The 24,222-nt window shown below is 41.3% G+C and overlaps 1 protein-coding gene across 1 annotated transcript in view; it reads left to right on the top strand.

Moving 5' to 3' along the window:
- The window catches only part of CPZ (carboxypeptidase Z), a 35,795-nt gene extending 12,141 nt beyond the window's left edge, over window positions 1–23,654 (top strand). The window contains exons 2-11 of the mRNA XM_059817959.1: window positions 104–127; window positions 1,377–1,751; window positions 2,544–2,756; window positions 4,861–5,057; window positions 6,023–6,184; window positions 12,672–12,830; window positions 16,855–16,990; window positions 18,067–18,206; window positions 21,419–21,518; window positions 23,299–23,654. Coding sequence (XP_059673942.1) covers window positions 104–127; window positions 1,377–1,751; window positions 2,544–2,756; window positions 4,861–5,057; window positions 6,023–6,184; window positions 12,672–12,830; window positions 16,855–16,990; window positions 18,067–18,206; window positions 21,419–21,518; window positions 23,299–23,654 — 1,862 coding nt within the window. The remainder of the gene's footprint in view (window positions 1–103; window positions 128–1,376; window positions 1,752–2,543; window positions 2,757–4,860; window positions 5,058–6,022; window positions 6,185–12,671; window positions 12,831–16,854; window positions 16,991–18,066; window positions 18,207–21,418; window positions 21,519–23,298) is intronic.
- Window positions 23,655–24,222: the final 568 nt, after the last annotated feature.

Genomic DNA, 24,222 nt, shown 5'->3' with positions numbered 1-24,222 from the left:
GCTCCAGCAGCCTCTGTGGGGCTACCAGGTTGGACAATTCCTCACATGAGGGAGGAACCACGGATACCTGCCCCATAATGTTTTTTTTCCTCTTTATTTGCAGGTCAATGCCAAACTGTACAGAAAGGTATGGTGTGACTTTGCTCGCTATCTTTGGAGTATCTTGAAACCTTAAGTATTTCTTCATTATTTCCTGACAAGTTTTCTAATGTTGGTGCTATAGTAGGTCTTGTTCCTAGAGAGATGATCTTTCACACAAAGTAGGATTTTGCTGCTGTGACAATGGTATTTGTTACCAGCCAGAGACACTAGCAAGAGAAGGAGGCTCAAACGTAGGCCCATTACTGTAACAGCCAGTAATTTTATGAAGAGACATCTCTCTATTACTCCCTTCCAATCTCCGAGTGAGTTGAAGGTATTACCAACGTTTATCCTTCCTAAGACTTCTTAACCTGATTTCTTAAAATGTGTTAGGTTTATGAGAATATACATGTAAGCACATTTATGGGCCTGCTTGTCTTTGAGTCAAGTCCCAGAATAACTTTTGATCCCTTTGGGCAATTTCAATCAAACTTAACAGAGGGCCTGCAGTTTAGAGATATTGAAGTCTTACAAATGTTGTGGGGCCAAGCAAAGAAGAGAGATATCTTACTGATACCTTCCCCACTAAAGAAAAAAATCTATATGATCTCACACCTCATCAGTGAATCCATACTAAAAGGCAAGGACAGGGGAGAGAGGGCTATCAGAAACACACTTTATTCAGGAATCTGAGTTTTTCCCATGTTAGACACCAGCAAATTCACACCTCAACAGGGTTTTTTTCTCTCTTATGGATTCTCTGGTGTTTAATAAGCTCAAACTGTATTCTTAATTTAAATCAAGTAAGATTTAATTGAGTATGGGACAGCCTTTCCTTCGGAAACGGGGCTTTATTCATTTTGGTGGTTTCCAAGCTATTTGTTAAATGAACTCCCATTTGGGCCCAGTACTCCAGTGTTTTCTGGCCAGGGATTTGTCCTTTCATTGCTGTTCAGGTATTGAATTAACAAAATAAATCTTATTTTAGGAACAGTGCTTATCAGTCAGATAACCCCTGACGCCCCACCAAATTATCAGATACCGTTTGAAATCTGAATGACATCTACTTGCATCAAACTGTTCGCACTCAATCTCCAGCCCAATCATACTTTCCATTATCTTTCTATAAGTGGTTTTAGACATCAAATTCATTTGAGAGTATTGCAAACGGCCTCCAGATTATCTGTGAACAAAAAAAAATAAGTTCATTGAACATGTTATTTGTTATGTTGTCTTTGAACAGCTCAGTGTCTGTGAAACAAGTTGTTTTCCATATGTTCATCTCCTTTTCATAGCAAAATGCGTGGACATTGCCTTAAGTTCTTGTACTGATGTTGCCTATACTCAAACGATATATCCTAATTTTCTGGATCAGAAGTCTCGAGAAGTGATTGAGTACAGCTCCGAGTACATCCTCATCAGCGTGCTGCACAACTTGCTCCAGGGAGAATGCAATCCGGACCTGAGGCTCCTGGGCTGCTCGGTGCTGGCCCCGCAGTGCGAAAAGGACAAAGTTATAAAGCCCTGCAGGCATGTCTGTGAAAACCTGAAAAAAAATTGCCTCCCTGCCTTTGATGCAATAGACATGGCTTGGCCCTACTTCTTAGACTGCGACCGCTTTTTCGCTGGGGAAGAAGAAGGATGTTTTGACCCGCTGGCAAAGCTGCGAGGTAAGGAAGGAAGCTCTGCTGACACATCTTACTCGTCTAGATGGGAAAGGTCTCATCTCACTCAGTTTGACATGTCTATGGCACGAAACCTCTCTGCTTGTCATCTCAGCTTGTCGTCTTTATAGACACCTGTAAGGTGTGATTCATTCTGTTCCACCTATTTTAAACACTTAATTAAACTGTGCTCAAGAAGCATCTGTTTCTCTCCGTCGTATAGAAAAAGCATCAAGACAGCCAGCTCACAGCTAGATGTTTGGACTGCCAATGTGCATTTAGATAAGCCCTGCCCTGTGTAATAACTGTCTGTAGATTTGAAATATTTTATTTAAAAACTGAAACTTTAATGCACTCATAAATTCATGACTACTTGACAAGTTTAACAGCTCATTAAAATAATCTCATTAATGATTGTCACAGATTTTTGTTTGGATGAAGAAGATCCAGATAGCTGAAGACAGCTGAATTTCATAAAAAATTAATTTGATCCACCAGATTGAAAAGGAAAAATCTGTACATTTTGTGACTAAAATGTGCTAAGCGTGCCAAAGGCCAAATTATAACTGGAGGTTGCACAAAATATTTGTCAGTGGGCATATGCATTAGCATGCTTTTGTAAACAAAATATGCCACAATAACAGCATAGGATGTACTGCATAGATTTAAGGTTTTGACTGCAGCTGTATTTTCTATAATTCTACTACTGAAAAAGGTATGTTGCAGAAAAGTGCAGGCATTCGTACAATCCTCTGAGCACCATGGTTTTAAACACTCTGTTAAAATTTTTCTTTGCAGGAGAAGTAGATGTTGAGGAAGATTTGCCTTCAGACTTGCCAGCAACTTTTCTTCAATTCAAACACCATTCATATTCCCAAATGGTGAGCACGTTGAAGAAGACCGCTTCTAAGTGCTCCCATATTGCAACAACTTACAGCATAGGTCGCAGTTTTGAAGGGAAGGATCTTTTTGTGATTGAGTTTTCAACCAAACCTGGACACCATGAACTGCGTGAGTTATATCAGTGTTGATCAGGTTGCTTGGAGGGAGTCCAAATTATCTGAGTGAAAACAGGTCCTTTTTAAGGGATATCACTTAAACTGTAAAAAGCATTGATTCAAAAAAAAAAAAGCATTGTTCCTGAATTACAGTGTTAGCTGATGATTCACTGTAGCAATTACAGTCAGGTTGCAATTTCCTAACTTTATGACCTTAATTTATGACCATGGTTGACATTCCTTGTTTCTAGATGTATGACCGTGTACTTGGTTGCAGTGATATGTCTATTATTTAGTTGTGCCCAGCGTACAAAGAAGTTGGGATAGTTTTCTGTTACTGACCTGCCCTCTCCATCATCTACCACTTCCTCAGTCTCCTTTTATTTATCACTGTACCATCAAACCCTACGGACTTCCTACAAGTAATGCCTGTCCCTAGTCTAAACATAGTCCTTCACATCCTAAATTATGTACAACTTGTGAGAAGGCCTCAGCTACAGAAGGACACTGGCATCAAAAAAGGGCAATGCAGCACAGAGAACAATCCTCCTGAACAGAGATTTAGGTCAGTGCAATACCTGTCAGTGTAACAGGTGAATGATACCAGGAATTTATGTTATCATAGCGCCGGAACACTGTTAGGATATGAGTCCTCACAACTTTTCTGCAAAGGGGAACAGTGCTGATCTCTATTTTGCAATTCATCACTGAGACAGCAAGGGCCAGATTCTTCAATGTTCTAAATTCTTCAAAATGTAGATAATTTTCTTGGGGGGTATTAGGTATTAATTGCCAGTTACCGGCTCCCAGCTCAAATATAGTTCCTGACTAAATCTGGTGGACTGGTATGGCCATTGCTGCATACCAAGAGCCTCAGGCTGCTTCTCACCAGATTAGCTCCAGCATCAAAGCAGCCTCAGCAGTGTAGCAGAACTGAACTACATCTGACTTACCTTATTGAGATTATCATTTCAGGTCAAGCTACCGTGTCCTCTGTACGCTATGCTGCAGGGGAGGCAGAGAATACAGCAAAGACTGGTGTTAGCTTTATTTACTCTCAGCCACGCTGCCTTGCATGGTGTAAAGGTATTTTGAGGTGCTTTTAAACTCGATCAAGATCCCAGTAGACGTCTTTAACAGAGCAAAGATCTACATTACTATTTCCTGGCCTATCATCCTTCCTCTCTTGTGTAAAGAAAAGAAGTTGCAAGTGCCTTTTTAAGCTGCTACTCCCTTTGCCAGGAAAACACAAAGCCTATGAATCAGGCTTTTAAATTAAAACTGGGAAGTGACATGATAAAAGATGGTAGTTTAACACGTTACCTAGCATTTCCTTTTAAATCTGTTGCTTCATGCTGCTCAGGACAGCATAAAAGAGGGTGGAAATAGCTCTAGAGCTGGAGATTTTGCCAGCCTGAGCAAGCTGGCATAATAGCTCTGTGCCAGCCCTCGTCCAGTGTCTAGTGCTTGAGGCTGGCCGGGATCAAAGACGAAGATGAAGGGATAGCCAGGAAAGGGTGTCTCCAAAGTGCATCTATTTTCTACTTTCCATTTGTCTCTAAGGAAGGATGGAAATTGAGAGAATAACTGCGGGGAATTGTGAATAGTCTTATTCCAAGGCTATTTAGCCTAAAAGCCACTTTTTATGCACAACCTAATTTCTGTTCCAAATAGAGGAGTAATATATTACACATCTGCAGGTCATTTCTAGGATCTGTGACAATACAAGGCATTGAAGCCGCCCAAGGTAAGTGAGAGTGCCAGGGGTGTATTTTGTTCCTTCCCAGCTATGGCTTGACATTTTTTTTTGCAGCATTCTTTGTTCACAATTAATGATGAGTCCAGCAAAAGCCCAGAGCAACAGTTGCCTCTTATGGTTTGTGATACTGAAAGGATGGACTTCCTTACTTTGTTTCACACTATTTAAATTGTCACTGAACTGACTTGTAATGGGGGGAAATTCACCTAGAACTGGTGTGCTATTTACAGGAACGTATGCATTAAATCAGTGTAAATAAAACTTCCTGACTCATCAGTAAGCTATTTGGGGTACTCTGCTTTTGGAAGCCATCCAGTTATAATCAAATTAAAGCATCTCATTACTTCATATTCCACAGTCAAGCCAGAATTCAAGTACATTGGCAATATGCATGGAAATGAAGTTGTGGGAAAAGAACTGCTAATATACCTCGCACAGTATCTGTGTTCAGAGTATCTTCTCGGGAACCCTCGCATCCAGACCTTGATTAATAATACCAGAATTCATCTCCTACCTTCACTCAACCCTGATGGCTATGAACTGGCAGCAGAAGAGGTAAAAGACTTTTTATAAGGAAATGTTCAAGGCTTCATGTTTCTAAAATTCCCCACAGGAAAGGACAAACTGGGAGGGGAGTGTCATGTATGGGAGGGAACGTTGATAATCCCAGGCAAGAATCCCAGGCTGGTTTGGTGGCAGGTTGCTTTCCAAAGACGATGTGAACAGAGCTAAGAGGAAATCAGAGCCACATTTGTCATTTTTGCTGCTTGCATGTGATGACGTGAGAATGACTGTGTTACTTTTTCACACATTTAGCACTCTCTGCTATCAGTTCTAGAACAAAATGCCCACTGACTCACTTTAATGACTGTTAAATTATTTTATAAGGAAATGTAGTTTAATACCATGGAATAGATGTTCTTTCTCTTTTAGAAGAGCAGGTATAATAAAATGTGAATATTTTCTGTACTGTCACGCTTTCATAATGGATGGCAGTTTTCAGAGATCAGCTGGTGTGTGAAGGAGACCTGTGAAAGCAAAACTTCTATTACATGTTACCTGACATTTTTCTTCTTTTCACCTCACTTTTATCGCCAGCACCATTAGCATGAAAACAGGACCTTTCTTCTTCTCCGTTGTTCATGTGGTGAGCTCTGTCTGTCATGCGAGTCTGGGGTTATTGCGTTCTGCCTGATCCTTTCTTGGAGCGTCAGCTGTATTTTCTTTTTCTCCTCCTCTAACCCACTCTGCATGCTGCTCTGTGCTGAGTAAGAAGCTGCTGTGTTCCTCTCATGAGTCACATCACTGGCGAGTGAAATGCTTCCTGCATGCTAGTTAGTGCATTAGTGATCATGGGGATAAAAATGATTAATAAGTGTGGGGTTTTAACAGTATAGACATTTTCAGTTTACTTAATTTAAAACTTCTCCTTGAAGAAAATGGCATTTTAAACAATTTCCACAACGTGATATTTTGAGACAGGAAGTTATTCTCAGGTTGGCTTCTATGTTGCAAATTAGGGAGCTGGTTACAATGGATGGGTCATTGGACGACAGACAGCTCAGAACTTGGACCTGAACAGAAATTTCCCTGATTTGACGTCTGAGGCTTACAGAAGAGCTGGGATTCGTGGGGCCCGCCTTGACCACATCCCCATTCCACAATCCTACTGGTGGGGTAAGGTATGAATTACAGATTTTATAAATCACATATGCTACAGGGCAACGCAGAAATTAAGAACCTGAGATTGCTTGGTCTGAAGTTATTCTCTGGTAATCAAGTTTTATAAGTAGGAATAAACTGGACAGGCTCAGAATTGGCATGAAAAATCACGGTGTAGGTCTGGCCAAAGAGGCAGGTGTCACAAATCGTTGGGAAAATTTGTGGATGATTTGGATTTTGCTATTTTAAATTAAGGATAATGACTGTTAGGAGGGGGTCACGAGTGTGTAATGATTCATCATTAGTGATGCAAACTGTAGTAGCATGTTAAAGACTTTATGCACTTGGCTGTCATTTTACTTAGCTCTGCACAGGTTTGATGCAACAGTAGTTTGTGCCTTGGAAAACAAAGAAAAGCTTCATGTGAAGTTGTGTGGCATCAGCTTTCCACAAAAAGAATGTTTATAAAGGACCGTAACCAGCTGGAGCAATGGAAACAGCCTGTCAGGGGGCTGTGGTGCTGGAAGGGAGAGTTGCTGCTGCCTCCAGTCCCGGAGAGCAGGATGGAGGCAGCACTGCAGGGCCTCACACTCATCATCACTAAGCGTCACGTTATGTGATGTCCAGGAATGCAAAGCTCAGTCCTACCCGTGTCGCTGGCAGCCCAGCAGCCCCCGACACTAGCAACTCACAAGCTCAAGAAGTTTATTCTATTTTCTTCTGGTTTATGCATGTAATCGTGCAGATCCTGGCTCATGGCACTAGATATCTACATGAGTATAAGGTCACAGGCTTAATAGTTTCCAACTTTTGACTGAATAATGAGAGATAACAGTGAGCTGGTAAATGCAAGTAGAGTGCAGAGCCTCAGATGGGAAAGAAGACTTGAGAGCACATGGAGCAGAGCCTGAGGTCAAATCAAAACAGCTGAAAAAGAAGGGGATTTTAGGAGAAAAGTCTAGAGAGATAATAGTTTTGGTTCACCCGATTTGTGCATAGTAGTTTTCATGGCTGTACATCTAAGAACCATGTGTAGCTATCAAACTGAAAGTTTTCTTCAACAAATGAATGGAGTATGAATGGATAGGAAGAATCTCGGGAGCAGGGTTAGGCCCAGCCTTGCAGATACCTGGTGTGAAACCACGTTTCACGTGGCGGAGATGACCTGAGCACTGCAGGGGTGAGCTCCGAGCTGGCAGCACTATGGAGTCTTACCTGTGGGTTTGCTTTCCCATATAGGACTGAGGCTTGGAGCCATCCCTCTTCTCTTTTTAGGAAACCCTCTTCCTCATCCTCTAAAGCCGGGACTTCAGCTGGGGATGCCTTTGTTTCACAGCAATTCTCTGAAGATGCCTCACTTTAGTTCAGTATCTGTCATGCTGTTCCCATAGGGCAAAACAAGATTATTCAATTAGTCAGGAACCTGCCAGCTATTGTAACATAAAGTAACGTTTACTGAGAAGAACATGCTAAATCAAAAATGTATAATAAAACAACAGTCATTACAAACATGTATATATATGTTTCTAGCTTACTGGGAGTCACTATGCTATTTCAAACCCCCTCGCAGAGCCCACCTCTCTTGGTCACGGCTTCTCACTGGGTTCCTGATTTGAGAGCAGGTGTTGTCTTGCTCTCAACCTTATCAAAGTTGGCCATCCCATGCAATTGCAGGTCTGTTACCTGCCAGGCTTTTTGACCCATGTCAAGATATGTGCTTTCCTGGGGGAGATGCTTACAGTGAGATGTTCCCTGTCCTAGGAACATGAACTTGCAGCCACTTACTTCAGTTCTTGCCAAGACTGTATAGCTCAGCCACCAAGCACTGCCACCAGCCTGTCCACAAGGATAAGGCTGATGAGTCAAATTGTGTCTGCAACAACCCACTCACCAGACAGAGCCCTTTCTTTGCATGGCCTTTGCAGAATAATAGTGAGGGTTCCAGTCTCCGGGGAGCTCTTTCATGGGCTGTATTGTCCCCTGAGCTATGTGCAGGCAGGCTACAGGAGTGCCTGGCATGCCTAAAGAAGTAATTGAAAATGCCTTTGGGTTTCAGTGGAGGAAAAAGCTGCTTTTGCCCTTTTGGACTGGACGTAGCGGCTGTACAGCAGACTTTGAGGTATGAAGGAGAGGATGGAGATCTACCTCCAGCCATGTGCTCACTCTCTCTCTGCATCCAGAGGTTCAGGGTTGAAGGCCCAAGCACCACTGAGGAAGGACAAACATGGCTTTGACCCCTCTTTGTGCCAGTGCCTGGTGCAAGCTGTGAGCTTGTCCCAGAGTCCCTGCAACTCTCTGGATTTTCTGGCTCTAACCTCCCTACTCCATCTTCTGAGTCCTGCTTCTGCCCCGGTTCTTCTGATGGCCTTTAGGATGGTCAATGTTAGGCAGCCACTTGCAGAAGTCATTTTTACAACCATGTATTTAGCTTTCTTAGACACTGTGTAACATCATAGCAATTTATAGAGGGCTGGATGGAGACAGCCTAACATGTCTCCTGCAGTTACCCCCACTGCTGTGGCCAGCTCTGCCCCAGCTGCAGCGTGCTGGTCACCCTGGGGCGTCTATCACCACAGACGAGGGACCAGGAAGTCTTGGCACACAACCACCCTCTGTCTGAGCTCTGTCTCAGTGGGTGCAGACCCAGGGTTATAAATACATCCCTTCTCCTGAAAATCTTTTTTTGTTTTTGAAGCAGAAATTGAAGTAAGGTGATGGTCCAATGATTCATTCCTCACAGCACCAAGCCTCAGAGAACCTCTAGATGTTCTCCTGACCCCAAAGTGGGTCCTGATATAAACAACACCCAAAGCATCTCCAAATCTATCTGCTTTGCAGAACAAATGAGGGAACCAATTTGCCTGTGACCTGGATGGCACCACAAAATCTCCTTGACGACTGCAGTTTCACATGGTTCAGAAACCTGGCAGTAAGCGTTCTCACAGCCTCGAGTCCCTCTCCTCCGCCGGTGGTATCACAGGACAGCCAAATCAGCTCTCCCATAATGAGCTTCAATTTTGTCAAGCAGATGAACCTGTGGCTCTTACAGTAGTCAGCTTTGTGCATGCAAAAGCATTAGATTGGATGTTTCAACACCAGCCTCTCAGCTTTCATTTACTTAATAGTGTTTATTACCTGCCTTATTAAAGTAATTATCTGAGTATTGCAGGGCATTGTATAAAGATCAGAAAATGGAAAGTGAGCTCCCAGCCAACCCCATAAACTCAGGAGAGCTCCTGCCTCCCCATAACCCTTGCTGTACAGCGCGTTTTGTTCCCCGCTATTATGAATTATTGTAATAAGTGGTCTGAGGGCTCAGACTGGGAGACTTCAGGCTTCATCTGAAATTAAGTCAGTTAGATCGGCTTGATTCAAACAGAATTTGGAAGTCTGTGCCAGTGGAGGCTGGCATAGTCTTTAGGAAAATGAGTCTGGTTGCTTCTAAAAGGAAAAAAAGAAATCTTTGAAAGCCATGGAGACGATGACTAATTGCAGTATAATTGACAGAAATGAGATTCAGGTTTAAAAAGGGTAGTGGCCATTCCCTGTACTTACGCAGAAATAATTTAGCTGTTTTCTAATTGTGCCCCAAATTGTTCTTGTGAGATGGATACTTTAAAATTGATCTCCTCTGACTAAAAAGCAAGAACCCTACTGAAAAGAAAAAATCAAAACCCACAAAACCCACATTAAAGGAGAAGTCTATGAATAGTCAAAGGCCAGAGTGACACAGATAGCATCTGATATCATCCGGTGGAGCTGAACCAGGATGTGCACATTTCAAAGCCTTAATCACTGTACTTGATGTCACTGAAATGCTATTAGGATAAAAATAGTGACATTGAAACTCATGATTTTCCACAACATTTGCTTCAATGAGACGTTGGCTCTGTGACACAGCGGTGTCTTGTGGGTTGTGCAGGTATATAGTGAGCAAGTTGGCTAATCAGGGGGAGGGACTGAATTTAGGAGCTCTCTGAGTAAAACTGTGCATTTCACCCTTGCCCACTGAATTGCAGAAGCAACTGAAAAATCTTGTTATTGAGGCCCGGGACTCCTGTTTGAAAGCAGGGCTGATTCTGGCATCAGGCATGCCCTCTCTGTCCGGGCAGTGGGAGCTGGGGCAGCTGCAGGCAGGGCAGGGAGCTGCTGAGAGTTTGGGGGGCAGCATCCTCCTGGGGACTGCTGGTGCTGGGGGCTTGGAGGCTGCAGGCTTGGTGCCAGCTCCTCAGCCACCCTGTGAACGCCCAAGCAGGGATCCATGGGGCACGCAGTGCCTCTCGCAGCTCCTTACAAGCCACCTGGGGTCTTCTGCTCTTCAGAAGAGATGGGCTCAAAGGATGAACAAAGTGCTTTCAGGGTTCAACCGAGAGTGGCTCGTTCAGTCCCAAATTCCCTTGGGATAAAGGATTATCAGACCATCCCAGCGCACATACTTGGACTGCTTGCAGGTAGCGTTCTTTGGACACTGCCAGGTTCCTTGTGATGAAGCCTGGCAGGCTGTTTTCTTCTCCCACCTCTGTGTTGTGTGAGTGGGTGTGGGAGACTGCAAAAAGCATTTTGTTCTTTCCTTTTGGAGTGCCCTTTATCTGCCTTTTTAAAAATGTTTTTCAGGTCATGCCCTTCCTGGAAACTCTGTGTCTGATCTTTCTAATTATACAAAAAACCTTGGCTGGGTTTCTGGTGTGCAAAGTGCATTCTGTATGTTCCTGAGCTGGTCAGACTTTATCCGTTACATCTCATCTTACATTTAAGTTGCCTCTTGATAATACCGGGATTGAAAGGGTTGCAGCACAGAGATACAGAGGCTACCACTAAGTTGACATATAGAATGGACCTGGCCTGTTTTTCTGAGGACAAGTGGCACAATCTGCCTTGTGTCCATATGCTAACCACGACTGGTTTAATGATTCACCTTACAGCACTGGGAACCCTCAGGTTCCCGTTTCTTCCCAAGTACAGGGTACAGCCTTTTCAAATAGCATGGCTGCAGTGGCTCGAGGCACTAGTTCAGCTGAACGACTACAGAATGGCATTTTAAGGAAACCTGAAAACTAGAAGGACTCAGTTAACACCTATAGCATCCGAAGGGAGGTAGCCTCCTGCCTCGGTCAGGAATGGGCAGGGTGATATCTTCTTAAATCTTTCCAGGTAAAACTGTATTTAGACATGGGTTTTTCCTGAAACTCTTTGCTTTCTACCTCACTGCTGGGAGACGTAATACATCCATGGTGCGCCTTTGCTTCACAGCGTTTTTCTCTGCTCCACACCTAAGTTTGTGCTACCCACTGCATCCCCAAAGCTGTGGTTTACCCATAGCAGAATAGGGACTGATCCAAAGATCCAAAGAAAATAGGAGTTACTATTATTGCAACCCTAATACATAGGTCTTTAGTTTTTTTGTTTGGTTGATTTGTTTATTTGTTGTTTGTTTGTTTTGTGGTTTTTTCCTGCATATTGTTGACTTGATTCACTGTTACTAGTTATTAGCCACTCTGGGGTGCATCTGCATGATTTTCTAATGGCTGATGGAATCAAAGCAAAGGGTGACATGCAATGTTAGCAGCCCTACAAGGATGCTGGACTAAGCCTGCCATAACAGATCTTGCTCGTTTTTTTAAAACCTGCATATCTGCACTTGTGCAAAGCAGAGTGCGGATTAGCAGCCTCTGCCTTCACCCACTTTTCCCCTGGTAACTTCACAAGCTGCAAGGAAAGGAGCCTCACCTCCTCCAGGGTCACCGGCGTGTGTCTGGGCTTGCAGGGACCGGCCACCAGATGACACTGTTATCCCTAAGAATTAACTAACACTGGAGCAGGTCCGTGAAATTACTCCTCAGAAAAAGGGGGTGAAGGAGCCTCCTGCACGTCCGGGGGAGACGGGTGCCTGAGCATCTGTGGGAGTCGGGTGCCCTCTCCCTTGGCAGCTCGTACTGAGCACGGACTGTCAGAAAGACAAATTTTGTGACTTATCTGCAGCAGTTCACTGCAGGTAAACTGCAGTCATTGCTGTGTTTTATATACATTAGTTTTCATCTATTTGCAGATGAACCTGGCCCAAAGGATAGCAAATGAGACAATGTATTTCCAACAAGTGCTGAGTATTACAAACTGATCCCCGTATTCCAGTTTATCCATCCAAAGTCAATCCTGAAATTAGATAAGGAGTCTGGTTTGCAAGTAGTGGTACAACGCTATGATTTTTCAAGACTAAAATGCTGCCATCATCACTTTGAACCGCTGAAAATGTCACTGTAATAAAAAAGTTACTCTTCTCTCAAAGTTTCTCTTTCTTTTCATGGTTTTTCCACAGTGAACAGTATGCCTCATCTGTTCCCTGGAGCAAACTGACCCTCTTCCCCCATTAACCTTGGGATGGAAGAGCTGAAGAGCCTCATCGTTCTCCTTTCCAAAACACTCCCTTCTCCACTAGCCTTCATCATGCCCAGGACTAAATCCATTTGGAGCTGCATGACTACTCACAGCTTTTATTCTCCTGGATTTCAGGTGGCCCCTGAGACGAAAGCAGTCATGAAGTGGTTGAGGTCTATCCCGTTTGTGCTCTCTGCCAGCCTCCATGGGGGTGAGCTGGTTGTGACTTATCCTTACGACTATTCAAGGCATCCTATGGAAGAAAAAATGTTCTCCCCCACACCTGATGAGAAGGTAATATTGGTTTTGCAGGGTGAGCATATCAGTATGGTTTCCATGTGTGGAACTATGGAAGCTTTTTCTTTTAACATGTACCAAACTTTGATTTCTTTAGATTGTATACATGTGTGTATATGTATGCATGTATGTATTAAATATGTAATAGCTCACATGTTTAAATATATAATGCGTGTATATATACATATATAAAATACGATTTATACACTTATTTAATGTGCTTTAAAATGTAGGATTATTTACACACTATTGACTTGATTTGTAAAGATTTACCCATTTTTTGTGAGGCCAAACATGATTTGACAAGGCACAGGTTAGGAAAAGCCAGGCTTTTACTCTCTAAAGGGTGAAGGCTATGATATTTTTACCACTGATTTCCAGAAGAAAAGGAACAAGCCTGACCAGCAGTGTAATATTCTGTTGAATTCTGTAGGGAAAAAAAAAAAAAGGCTGGCTGCCATACGGTGGCAGCCTTGCAACATTTATTCCAGGTCAGATGAATGGGAATGGGTTTTCCCTCTTTGTCCCTGGAAAGTTCCCCATTTGGGACTCACTGTAAATCTTCTGTAAAATTTTTTGCTGTCTTTCCTATCTCCTTTTGGTTTCCTCAATCTAGTATTCATTGCTGACATGCCCACTAGGAGAACAGCTAGTTTTTCAGCTTTCTAGCATATGTTAAAAATGTCCCTGGTCTCTTAAGAAAAAGTGGTTCATTATAGAACAAACAGCAGTTGAACATAGTCAGAAGTTGATCTTTGACTTTAAGCATCCATTATCTTTGAGCATATCTCTGGGCTGATGACTTCTAAAGTGACAGTTCTCACCAGCACCTATTAAATATTTAAGTATTTATGACTATTAAACATTTTCTATATCAATCTATTTTTTCTGAGCTGTATATTACCTACTGACCACGTGTGTGTGACAATGATTTAGCAGTAGAATAGACCAGGCACTGCTCAGTAAAAAGCCCATGTAAGAAATGTCTGGTGGGTGGTAATGAAAGATACAGAAGCTTTTGGTGACATCTAGGGGAAATAAATCTGTGCACTTATATCCCATCACCTGGGCTAGGGGTGTCCTGTTTTATGCATAGATGGTGGAGGAATATGGCCATGTGTGCCTTACCAAGAAGTTCTCCTGAGGGATGAAAGGACAGCAGTCCCTCCATGATCTCCAGTCAGGGACAACATGTGACTTTTGAGTGAAACGATGCAGTCACACATACAAAGTGCTCCATCCCAATGCAGGGCACAGCTGGGCAAGCCCTACTCTCATCCCTGGTTTGCGACAGTGACTCAGGACCTCACGCCAGTGGCTGTTGCATAGTCAGGGGCTGCAAAGCCTGGGAAGATAGCTACAAACTTGGAAGTTTAAAACACACAGGGGAGGGCTGGGGATGTCCTAAATTAAAACCAATTTTTCAAATGAGTCAGAACAGGAACCTTAACAACACTACCAGTATCACTTTAAATTTTGCCCAGAAAGTTATAAAACCTGTACCTGTGAAGTGACCTGCGTTTAAGTAATGTCATCTGCAGCTGCTGCTGCCGGGGAACCTGCATCCTAAAATACAGCAGCTTGTTTTAGCTTCCATACATTAGCCATAACCCTTGTCCTGACTGCTGACCTGTCGAATTTGCTGTGCAAGGGGAAATGAGGCAAGTTTGCACCCTTGGCCACAGGCCAGGGTGAAATGCTGCAGTGCAGATAATGGCCAGAAATTAAAAAGTCAAATTCTGCAAAGGACATTCAAACCAGGTTGCCCTGTTTGACAATGCATCTCGGTGGTGCCACCTCCCTGTGTCCGTCATGGTATATGCATGGTAGCACAAGGATCCAAGATGCTGCGGATTATCAAGCCTGTTTAGCCTGTATCGCAGCCTGGGCTGGTACCTGCTGGGACCAAGGAGTCTCAAAACTGGGCCATGTCCTTACACTCACATTCTTGCATGTGGTTCAGCTCACCTAATCCAGAACTTTCCCATTTTTTGGCTTTTGTGGAGATGGATGTTTTTAGCAAGCTCTTGTTGCTTTGTGTTACACAAGAAGCTGCATTGATGCCAGTGTTCACGGGAGCAGAAAGGTGTACACCAAGTCAAGTTCACTCCCTTTGGTGAATGGAAACTCTCCCTTGCCTCCAAAAGGGAGGGAAAAACCCAACCTGTGACAGTCAGTGGGGTAAAAGCACTGGCCAAGGTAACAGCACTCATCCCGTTTTATGAAATGAAGCATCATGCTTCCAAAGTCACAAGGATTTCTCTGTGGTTTTTTTCCCTTTTTGTTCCACTGTATTACACCTAAATGTCTATGTTTTTCTGAGGTCCATGACTAGTCATACCTTAGCTGCTAGATGATAATAAATGTATTGCTATCCAAGCACATTTTAACTTTTTTAAAAAAAATAATTTAAGGTGGTTTTTTTTTAATCAAGTTCACCTGATTTTGGATTTCTCACTTTCTCTTCTCACTACCACCCATCTTTGTTCACTTGCACCAGTGGCCAGACAAAAAATTTATGCCTCTTGGTGTGAAAACAGAAAGACTTGGTCACTAGAAATAAAACAACTGCAGATGTCTTTTGGGAAAGGTGAGGAACATACTCCTAAGCCACATAGGCACCTTCTAAACATTTAGCAAATACCTTCCACAGAAGGTTCAGAACTGGAACCGAAATTCCTGTAGAAATTAAAGATATTGGGCCTGGCCCCAAACTATTGGCAGTAAAAGTTCTTCTTAACATATTTAATTAACATCCATTTCTTTCCAACAGAACTCTGAAAGAGATGTAGTTGTCTGGGCTGAGCAATACTTAGACACATAGAAACTCAAGGGAGATGCAAAAGCATTTTGTATTAAGTCAGGATTTTTAGTGTCTGGTCATCAGAAGTATTTTGGTAAATTGTCTTTACACTTACATATCACTCTCCTTCCACCTTTCCTTTGTCACCTACCTGATCCCATAATTGGCTCAGCTTTGTGATTATTAGAAACATTCATAAATATTAGATCAAAGTTGTGTGCATGGTCATTTTGATCTTTATCCTTGATGGCAACATCAAGGATAAAGTTTTAGGATCACTTCTAAAAATAAGGTTTTAGCTACCCAACTTCTTGCACATGTTGTCTTAAACAATATGCAATGAAGCTCATGAGCCTGAGTAGTAGGATCAAGCAGCATCTGCTAATTGCTGTCATTTCAATGTTGTAATCTGAAATTATAGCTTTTGTAGATGAGGTTCAAATAAAAAAAAAGGAAAGGGGGGATTTCTGTACAAATTTGGAATAAACATTGGAGAAAAAGGGCTGGAACCTGATTCAAAGAAATGGTTTCTGCAGACCACTGCTGTTTCTTCAGCCTTCACTACATGTACCTGTCACTTTTCCCTTCTGGGTGGTGACTCCTCTGCTCTTCATCAGTATCAACACTCTTACGAAATCAGTGGTGACATCCTCCATCACCGCATCCTGTCCTTTGCTTTTTAGGAATGGTTTCTGCCCCACAAAGAAGCAACTGTCATTGAGATCAAACTGGCAGGTTGTCCTGTGTGAGTGATAAGTGCAAAGCAAATTGACGCTGTCGGCTTAAAACAGCAGCGGCCAATGTGAAGATCTGGTTGAGCTGAGGCTGGTGTAGGTATTTTTGAAAGGGTAAAAATAGCAAGAGCTAAAACATAACAGGGAGAGCTAACTTTGGCTTTAAAACCTGGGACTTGAAGTACAACCAAAGAAGCCCCCTTCTCTTGCCCCAGGTGATAGGTTGAAGCCAAGTATCAGGAAACCCACTGGTATTTAATGTTATCTCTGGCTACACGTATCGGATTGCAGAGAAGGACCTTAGAGAAGACGACATGTGGAAACTTCCTGGCAGGATATCCTTGCACAGAGGTTCAGCCCCTCCATCAGCCTCAAGGATGCAAGATGGCTCATCATCTGGGCTCGCAACAGGAAGAGTTACTAGCAGTGATGACAGTGTTTACAGTTCGTAAAAGCTAATGTATTTCAAACACTTTTGTTACAGATGTTTAAAATGCTGGCTAAAGCCTATGCAGATGCACATCCAGTCATCTCTGACCGATCCGAACTTCGTTGTGGTGGAAATTTTGTAAAACGCGGAGGTATTATAAATGGTGCTGAGTGGTACAGCTTCACTGGAGGTAAAACCACTTTACCATCATATCAAGTGAGGTAAAACCTCTATATGACCTTTATGAGACACAAGGGTTTGAAAGAAATAATTTCATTCATTTCAGTTTGCTTTAGGTCAGATCCCCGCAAAAAGTAATTTGTAAGGGATTTAAGTAGCAAAATGGATGTTGGTAACATTTATATTCAGATACCATGGGATGTATTCAGCCCTGATATGACCTGAAAAAAGTTAACAAGTTATACAAGGGTCAAATTTGTTCTTGCATATAACATCATTGTAGTTTTAAAGTCTGAAATGTAGAAATAAATGCTTAATGCTGTGCTCTCATTCCTTAGCAGCATGAATTTGAATCCATCCTGCAGACTATGCAAGTGCAGTTTAAATAAACTCTTTCTCAGGAAAAACTACAACAGAGACAAACATCCCATTCATTTGTGCTTAGGTTGCTAATTTGATTTCCCCAATAATAGAATTTAGTTTTCTTCAGGATTCCTGAACTACTGGCGTGGATGAAATATCAGTGTTCATAAAAATTTCAGCAGTGCTTCAGTTGTGTTTTCAAATAGGACTCAGCTGGATCCCCAAATAATTATGTTGAAACTAGGCATTTAGAGAGCTTTGGGGCATGAGTGAGAATTAGGTTTAAATATCTCTGGCTTACATTCTTCCGAAAATTATATACAATATCTTTTGTACAGAAACAGTTTTGAACACACTAAAGGCAAAAGGTCATATCTTTGCTGGTGACCCTTGGCAATCACCTCTGATACAGCCGATTATCCAATTACCATGATTAACCAATCCTTATCTTTCTATCACTACTTCTTGGTCAGGTGAATAATAATTTAAAATGGTTCTTTTTCGCCTGAAAGAAATGTCATTGTCATTAGTTAATTTGTAGTTGAAACGAGTTGTGGAATTCTGAATTTGTTGAATTCTTTTTATATATTGGCCATGCACGCTCTTTACAATATGTATATCCACACCCCCAGGGATTGCATTCAGCTGACTGCAACGGCAAAGCTCCAGTGAAGGGTTAAATGGCTTGTTCATGATCTCTCCTTTTTCTTTTTAAACCTGTAGGTATGGCAGATTTTAACTACCTTCACACAAATTGCTTTGAAGTTACCGTGGAGGTAGGATGCGAAAAGTTTCCTTTGGAGGAAGAACTGTTCACAATCTGGCATGAAAACAGAGATGCCCTTCTGAATTACATGGAAATGGTACAGCTCTGCTTTCACAGACCTTTGTGCTTACAGGTTTTTTTCTTCATTCTTTGTCAATATTTGCTTCTTTACTGTTTCCCCAGTTAGTTATCAACGAGATAGAACCGACTCAGTCATCACACTCCACTCGACACCGCAGTGCCTCAGTTTGTCTAGCAGGACACACAGATAATATTTTGCCTATTTTGCAGGAATGATGGAGACTGAGGACTGTGAAGGCCTTGAAAACAGTGAAAAAGGGAATTGTCCGTAAATACTTTGTGCAACATTATAAATCAACTGTCCAAAATTTAATGCTAGAGAAAACCCACATATTCAGAAAAATATGAATCAAGCTTTCCCTTGAAGAATAAGCCAACAAGATCTACTTTCCAGAGAGATTCTTCGAACTTTTTCCCTTCCATATTCTGTGTTTGTGGCCCAAACCCTACTGCACGGCAGCAGATTTAGATTCAGCTGAAATGGAGAGGTTCTAAGTATCTTGCTAGAAATGCCATTTCCACACTTTTCAGCTTGTTTTCCTGATGAAAGTAGTTAAAAAAGATCTGAAGCCTGATCTTCTAAAGGAGCAACTGTACGTCTGTGAGCATTAAAACATGCCATTTAAAAGTAATTTTTAATAATATGTTTAAGCTCAGCAAAAACAAATACCTCACTGACAATAAGTAAGTGAACACAGAAACAGAAGTTGCTCATCTTTCTCTCAGCCATTAGTAGATTAGCTTTCCGTCATGCCTTATTTTGATAGAGGACGCAGTAATTTAAAATTGTTAGGAGTGTTTTTATGGCCTTTCTAAGCAACCTCTCGCTACTTGTGGTAAGTATTATCATTCAATAAAGTCTACAGTACAGACCACCAAACTCATTTCATTTTACAGCTGTCTGATGAAAATGAGTTTTAGTGAATCCAAATGGAGCTGGGTTAAATCCATATATATTGCAGTTGAAGTCTTCAAGATGTAAAGATTTTTATAGTGTGAGATACTGTAGAAGTCTATGCCGGAAAAGCTTTTTGAGTAAATGCAGGACAGTAAGCAAAACAACTTTGTAGATAAGGATGACTGAATTACTCCCGATAAGGATTAAGTCTGCCATAACCAATTCAAACTTTTCTTATTCTGATATATACCAGGCAGTTTGGTGTGTGTACAATTCTACTTGGCTTAACACGCAGAAGTAGAATTCATTTTCATAAATGCTGATCTCTTGTCCCCATCAGAAGCTGTATCAAAACACTCTCAAACTTATGTGGCACAGACTTGAGGCAAAACCAAAAATAATATATTTACTAAAGCAAAACAAATCAACATTGTTAAAGAAATTTCAATTTTGTCATTTTTATCCTGTCATGTTGTAATTGCAAAATTATTATTGAAGTTGAATGAGGTCATACTACTTTGTGTATGTCTACACTGTAAATTAAATTTGGGTCTGAGATGACTCTTCTGACCAGATTTACCCACTATCCATATGATAAATCCTCAAGTCCATGCTGAAAAGCAAATTGCAGTGCTTCATCATAATAGTTCTTAAGGGACAGTTTTCAAGTCCTTATACTGAGTTGTTCTGAAACTCTCCAGTGAATAGCTCCACTCAGTATGGAACATCTATTTAAAAAAAGCAGTGACAACACAGCCTCACCTTAAATAAAAAACTGTGTCCACTAGACTTTTTTCTCCCAGCTTCATATTAAGAATTACTGTAAAGTTGGATATTTTAATGTTTATTTTTAAACATCTCTATATTCCAACAGAAAAGCCAATATGTTTTTTCCATTGTTTTGATGCTTCGTTCTTTTTTCTGTTCTTCTTCTGTGACAAAGGATAATGGGGAGGGAAAAATGGGAGGAAGAGAAAGAAGGGTGGGAGGAAGTGAAGTAAAGAACAACTCAAGTTGATCATAGCAGTTCAGGGGGAAAAATTTAAATGGAATTACTTTTCATTTAAAAAGGTCACATAGAATTTCCAATAGAAAACATTTTCATTTCAGTAGGTTGTGAAAAAAAAACCCTTAAGAGTTTTAATGCTTAAATACTTGGATTTTTTCCTGCTTTGTTTTGGTTTATTGAACATCAATATAGTGAGCTGTTTGTGCACCTTCTTGTATGACACACTTCACATCGCTCTTTAGTTTGTCACCAAGTACATTTCTCATCAGCTCAAGCAGCTGGGTTCTGTGCTTGTACAGAAGGGAAAAAGAATATTATACACACTGCTATCATGACATTCTGACATGCAGTGAAGTGTAGGCAGCAGAGCGATGATGAGTCCCAAGTAGGTAAAGAATTCCCTCACCTATTCCTATTCACTGATATTAAATAAGAATATTAACAAATTAATAATTTTATTAAATATTATATATTGATTAATGTGCATCAGTGTATTTGAGAATTATTAACAAATATTGTGTTAAAGATTGTACATTAAATAATACTAATATAGAAGTACCCATCTTATTCTTATTTTATTCTTATGCTTCTGCTCTACTTTAAATTAGTAACAGTGTATCTAGCACAGGACAGTTGTTCAGTTTCAGTTCTTTATCTCTAAACAGTTTGGGATCCTTTTAGATGTGGTGAAAGAAAATGAAAACTGTATCTTTCAACTAATACTAAAGACCTGGTTCCCTTTTACAACCCGCATTAATTGATTCTACTGCCAGGATGGCAGTGTATTGTTTGATAAGTGGTACTGTCTGAAAGCTAATAATTCTGCTTGATTCTTATTTATTTCACACATCTTTTAGTGCTGCTCTTTGAATAGGTTAAAGGGCCATTGCTTCATGCTGATTAACTTCACTCATAGCACCAGCAATGCCTTCTCATTGTGTATAGAGCATCAGATTTTGTTTTTTAAAGCCTTAACTTTTCATTTCCTTGTGGTTCTGGGTCTAGGGCAGACATTCAGAAACAGTCTTTAAATACTGTGCTGAGATCATGAGGTACCGGTGATCTGTGCAGAGAAGGAACGCTCAATGCAGAGCCACATACCTAGCCCAAAAAAGCTCTTGTTCAGTTATCCCTTTCCCTCAGGCCCCTTGGACCTCCCAAAACAGAGGATGTGATCTGAAGGGACATCAGCGCCTCAGAGCATCTATAATGGGTTGAACCTCTTGAAAGTTGTTTCCTCTCTACGGGGGTTTCCTTGTAGAAGATGAGGAGGTGGTACTGTAATAAAGGACTCCCATCTAACTTCGCTTTGCTTTGCCAGGTTCATCGGGGGATAAAAGGAATTGTGTCTGATAAGTTTGGCAACCCAATAAAAAATGCTCGTATTTCAGTCAGGGGCATCCAGCATGATGTCACTACAGGTAACATTTTTAGTTTGAGTTTTTTCCTGGGGCGGGCTGAAGGCACTGAGAGCTTAACCTGCAAAATTCTTGTCGTATTTGATAGAAATGGCACCTTAATGGAGAATTGAAGGCTCAGCTGTGGGTTTGTTTCTAGAATAACAAAGGAGAAGACATGTCAAACTGCCTGTTGAGTCTATCGTGTCTCTGGGATGACATAGTCCTTGCCATTAAAACTTCCACCTGGAACTGTCTGCTGTCCATCAAAGCCAATGTGTCTCGAATGAGATTCAGAAATCCACCTTTATGCTTCATGTTTGGGGGAATATGGCAATAGCCCTGCTCAGGGGCTGTAACTCAGCATGTGGAAGTGTGGAGCCCTGGTAGAATAAGTTAGTTGAAATATTGTGAGCATGAGGTATAGATATTAGAGTAGGATCCACACTGACTTTAACAACTGGAATAACTGCAGTGATTGAAGGGCCGGCAACCTTTTTTGTTCATGTGGAGAAGCATAAATACATGCAATTTTTGGCCAATAGTTATATCAAATGCAAAAAACTAGAACATTGAATTATGTACACTTTATACCTGTCGCCAGCTGGTAAACATGTATTGAGGCATATGCAACTGTTAATTTTCACAGTCATAAAGTTCTGAGCTTTTAGGCTCTCACTGAAATCAATGCTCTCATTTTATTATTGATTTCAGTGAGAACAGGGTAGGCCATAGGAGTGCAAAACAGAAGACATGAATGGTAACATTTTACTCTAATGATAGCTGTTGAATCAATTTGGAAAGCCAGAATGGTTTATAATGTAGTGGATGCTTTCCAGCTTTCAAAAAACCTAACATTAGAGGGTATACAATAGTGGAGATGATGCAGATTCTTGAGGCTGGTGGGAGACTCTGGCATGAATTAGGGTCTTTTTCAAACTTCTTCCCAGACAATGGCTTTCCATTGGCAGTGGACCTTTAAAGAATTAAGAATTAAATAAAAAATGTGTTTACATTGAGGGAAAAAGGAGTATTTGTTCTTGAGTTAGGTGGGGTTAAGAATGTCATGTGATTAAAATGTCTTTTAATTTCAGCGTTAAAAAAGACTGAGGAATTCCATGAGAAAATAGCATTAATGCAATATTAACTGAGTTGAGAAACTTACCATTCAAAATAAAGGAGATATAAAATGAAGAATAAATGTTCTGTTTTAAAACTCCCTGCTTTTGCCTGCAGGCTCTAACCTTCAGCTGGAGGAAATTTACACCCGTTTTACACTAATGGCAATTTATACCAGCTGCAGCTCTGACTCCATAGTCTTACGTGCTATAATGTCTGCAAAGTAATTGAATGTAATGTAATAAAAGCAGGGATTTCTTAGCTCCTTAGACATGATAGATAGATATGTATATATTGCAGCTTGGATTCTGCTTTCACTTTCTAAAGTTTCACATAGTTTTAAATTCATTTGATTTCTTTAGACTTATTCCTTGTACCCCTGGGAAAGCAGCATGAAGGAAAACTTCCCTTCCCTGCAATACAGGCACAGCAGTTACTGACATTTTGTATGTGAGTTTTACTCCATTAGCTCCCAAAGGCCAGATTTTCACAGGTGGAATCTCTTTTTGTCATTCAAGTGTTTGCATCTGAACTTTTTTCAAAGTCTGAGCCACCCCAACCCTGAGACCCTTTGAAAACCTGCCCTTTAAATGTTTGTTTGTGCATGTGTATGTGAGCATGTAACTATAAAGGATGCAAGATTAATAACTAAGCTCAGTTTTGTTGCGCCTTTACCTTTCCTAAGCTGCTGATGGAGACTACTGGCGACTCCTGCCTCCTGGCACATACATAATCAGCGCCCAAGCAGCGGGATACAGCCGGGTGATGAAGAGGGTCACCCTTCCTGCCAAGATGAAACGGGCTGGGCGAGTCGACTTCGTATTGCGACCTGTTGAGGCTTGGCCCAACAAGCTCCTCCGCCGGTCGATGGAAGACATGTACGACCCGTATGACCCGCTGGAACTTTTTGACCCTCACGCCCAACACAGGCAGCCCGAGGCTCGAGGCGGGTCACCGCCGGGCAGGGAGAAGCCCTGGTGGTGGTCTTACTTCAGCTCTCTCGACCTGCACAAACCTCTGTGGCTACTCAAGCAGCACTGAACGGCATCGCGGTGCTCTGCTCACCTGGCTCTGTTGCCCTTCCACCCGACTCCAGACACCCTCACTGGCTCTTGGCAATATTTAAATCTGTTTCATTTGAAAATACAATGTTAATTCAAGCACGCTTACTTCTTTTGTTTTCTCTTCACACACAGCTGAGTATGTTCAAATGTTTTTATATATTAAAACCAATGGTGCACACCCATTCAAAGGCCAGGTTTTATGCAGTTTTTTTCTTGGTAATGCTTTGTACTTCTGTCCATGTAGTTAATCATCACATTCATTATTTATTAGGTCCTAAGTACCTGCAGGAAAATATTCCTGATCCTTTAATGCATTTTTGTACGTGTCTTAACACATTAATAACTATATACCAAAAACTTTCAGAAACATTCAGAAAACTCTTTTCTTTCCTCTTTTTACATTATTTTAGCATATTAAGTTCAGTTCATTAACTCTTCTAATACAGCTCACAATGATTTTTTTTTAAATCCATTACGTTGATATTAGCACTGATTTAGGACAGAAAAAGAAAATCATTAGGTATTAGGAATTTGGAAATAAATCT

Source organism: Gavia stellata, chromosome 5 (assembly GCF_030936135.1).
Source record: "Gavia stellata isolate bGavSte3 chromosome 5, bGavSte3.hap2, whole genome shotgun sequence".
Classification (NCBI taxonomy): Eukaryota; Metazoa; Chordata; class Aves; order Gaviiformes; family Gaviidae; genus Gavia; species Gavia stellata.
This window is presented reverse-complemented; position numbering and strand designations above follow the sequence as displayed.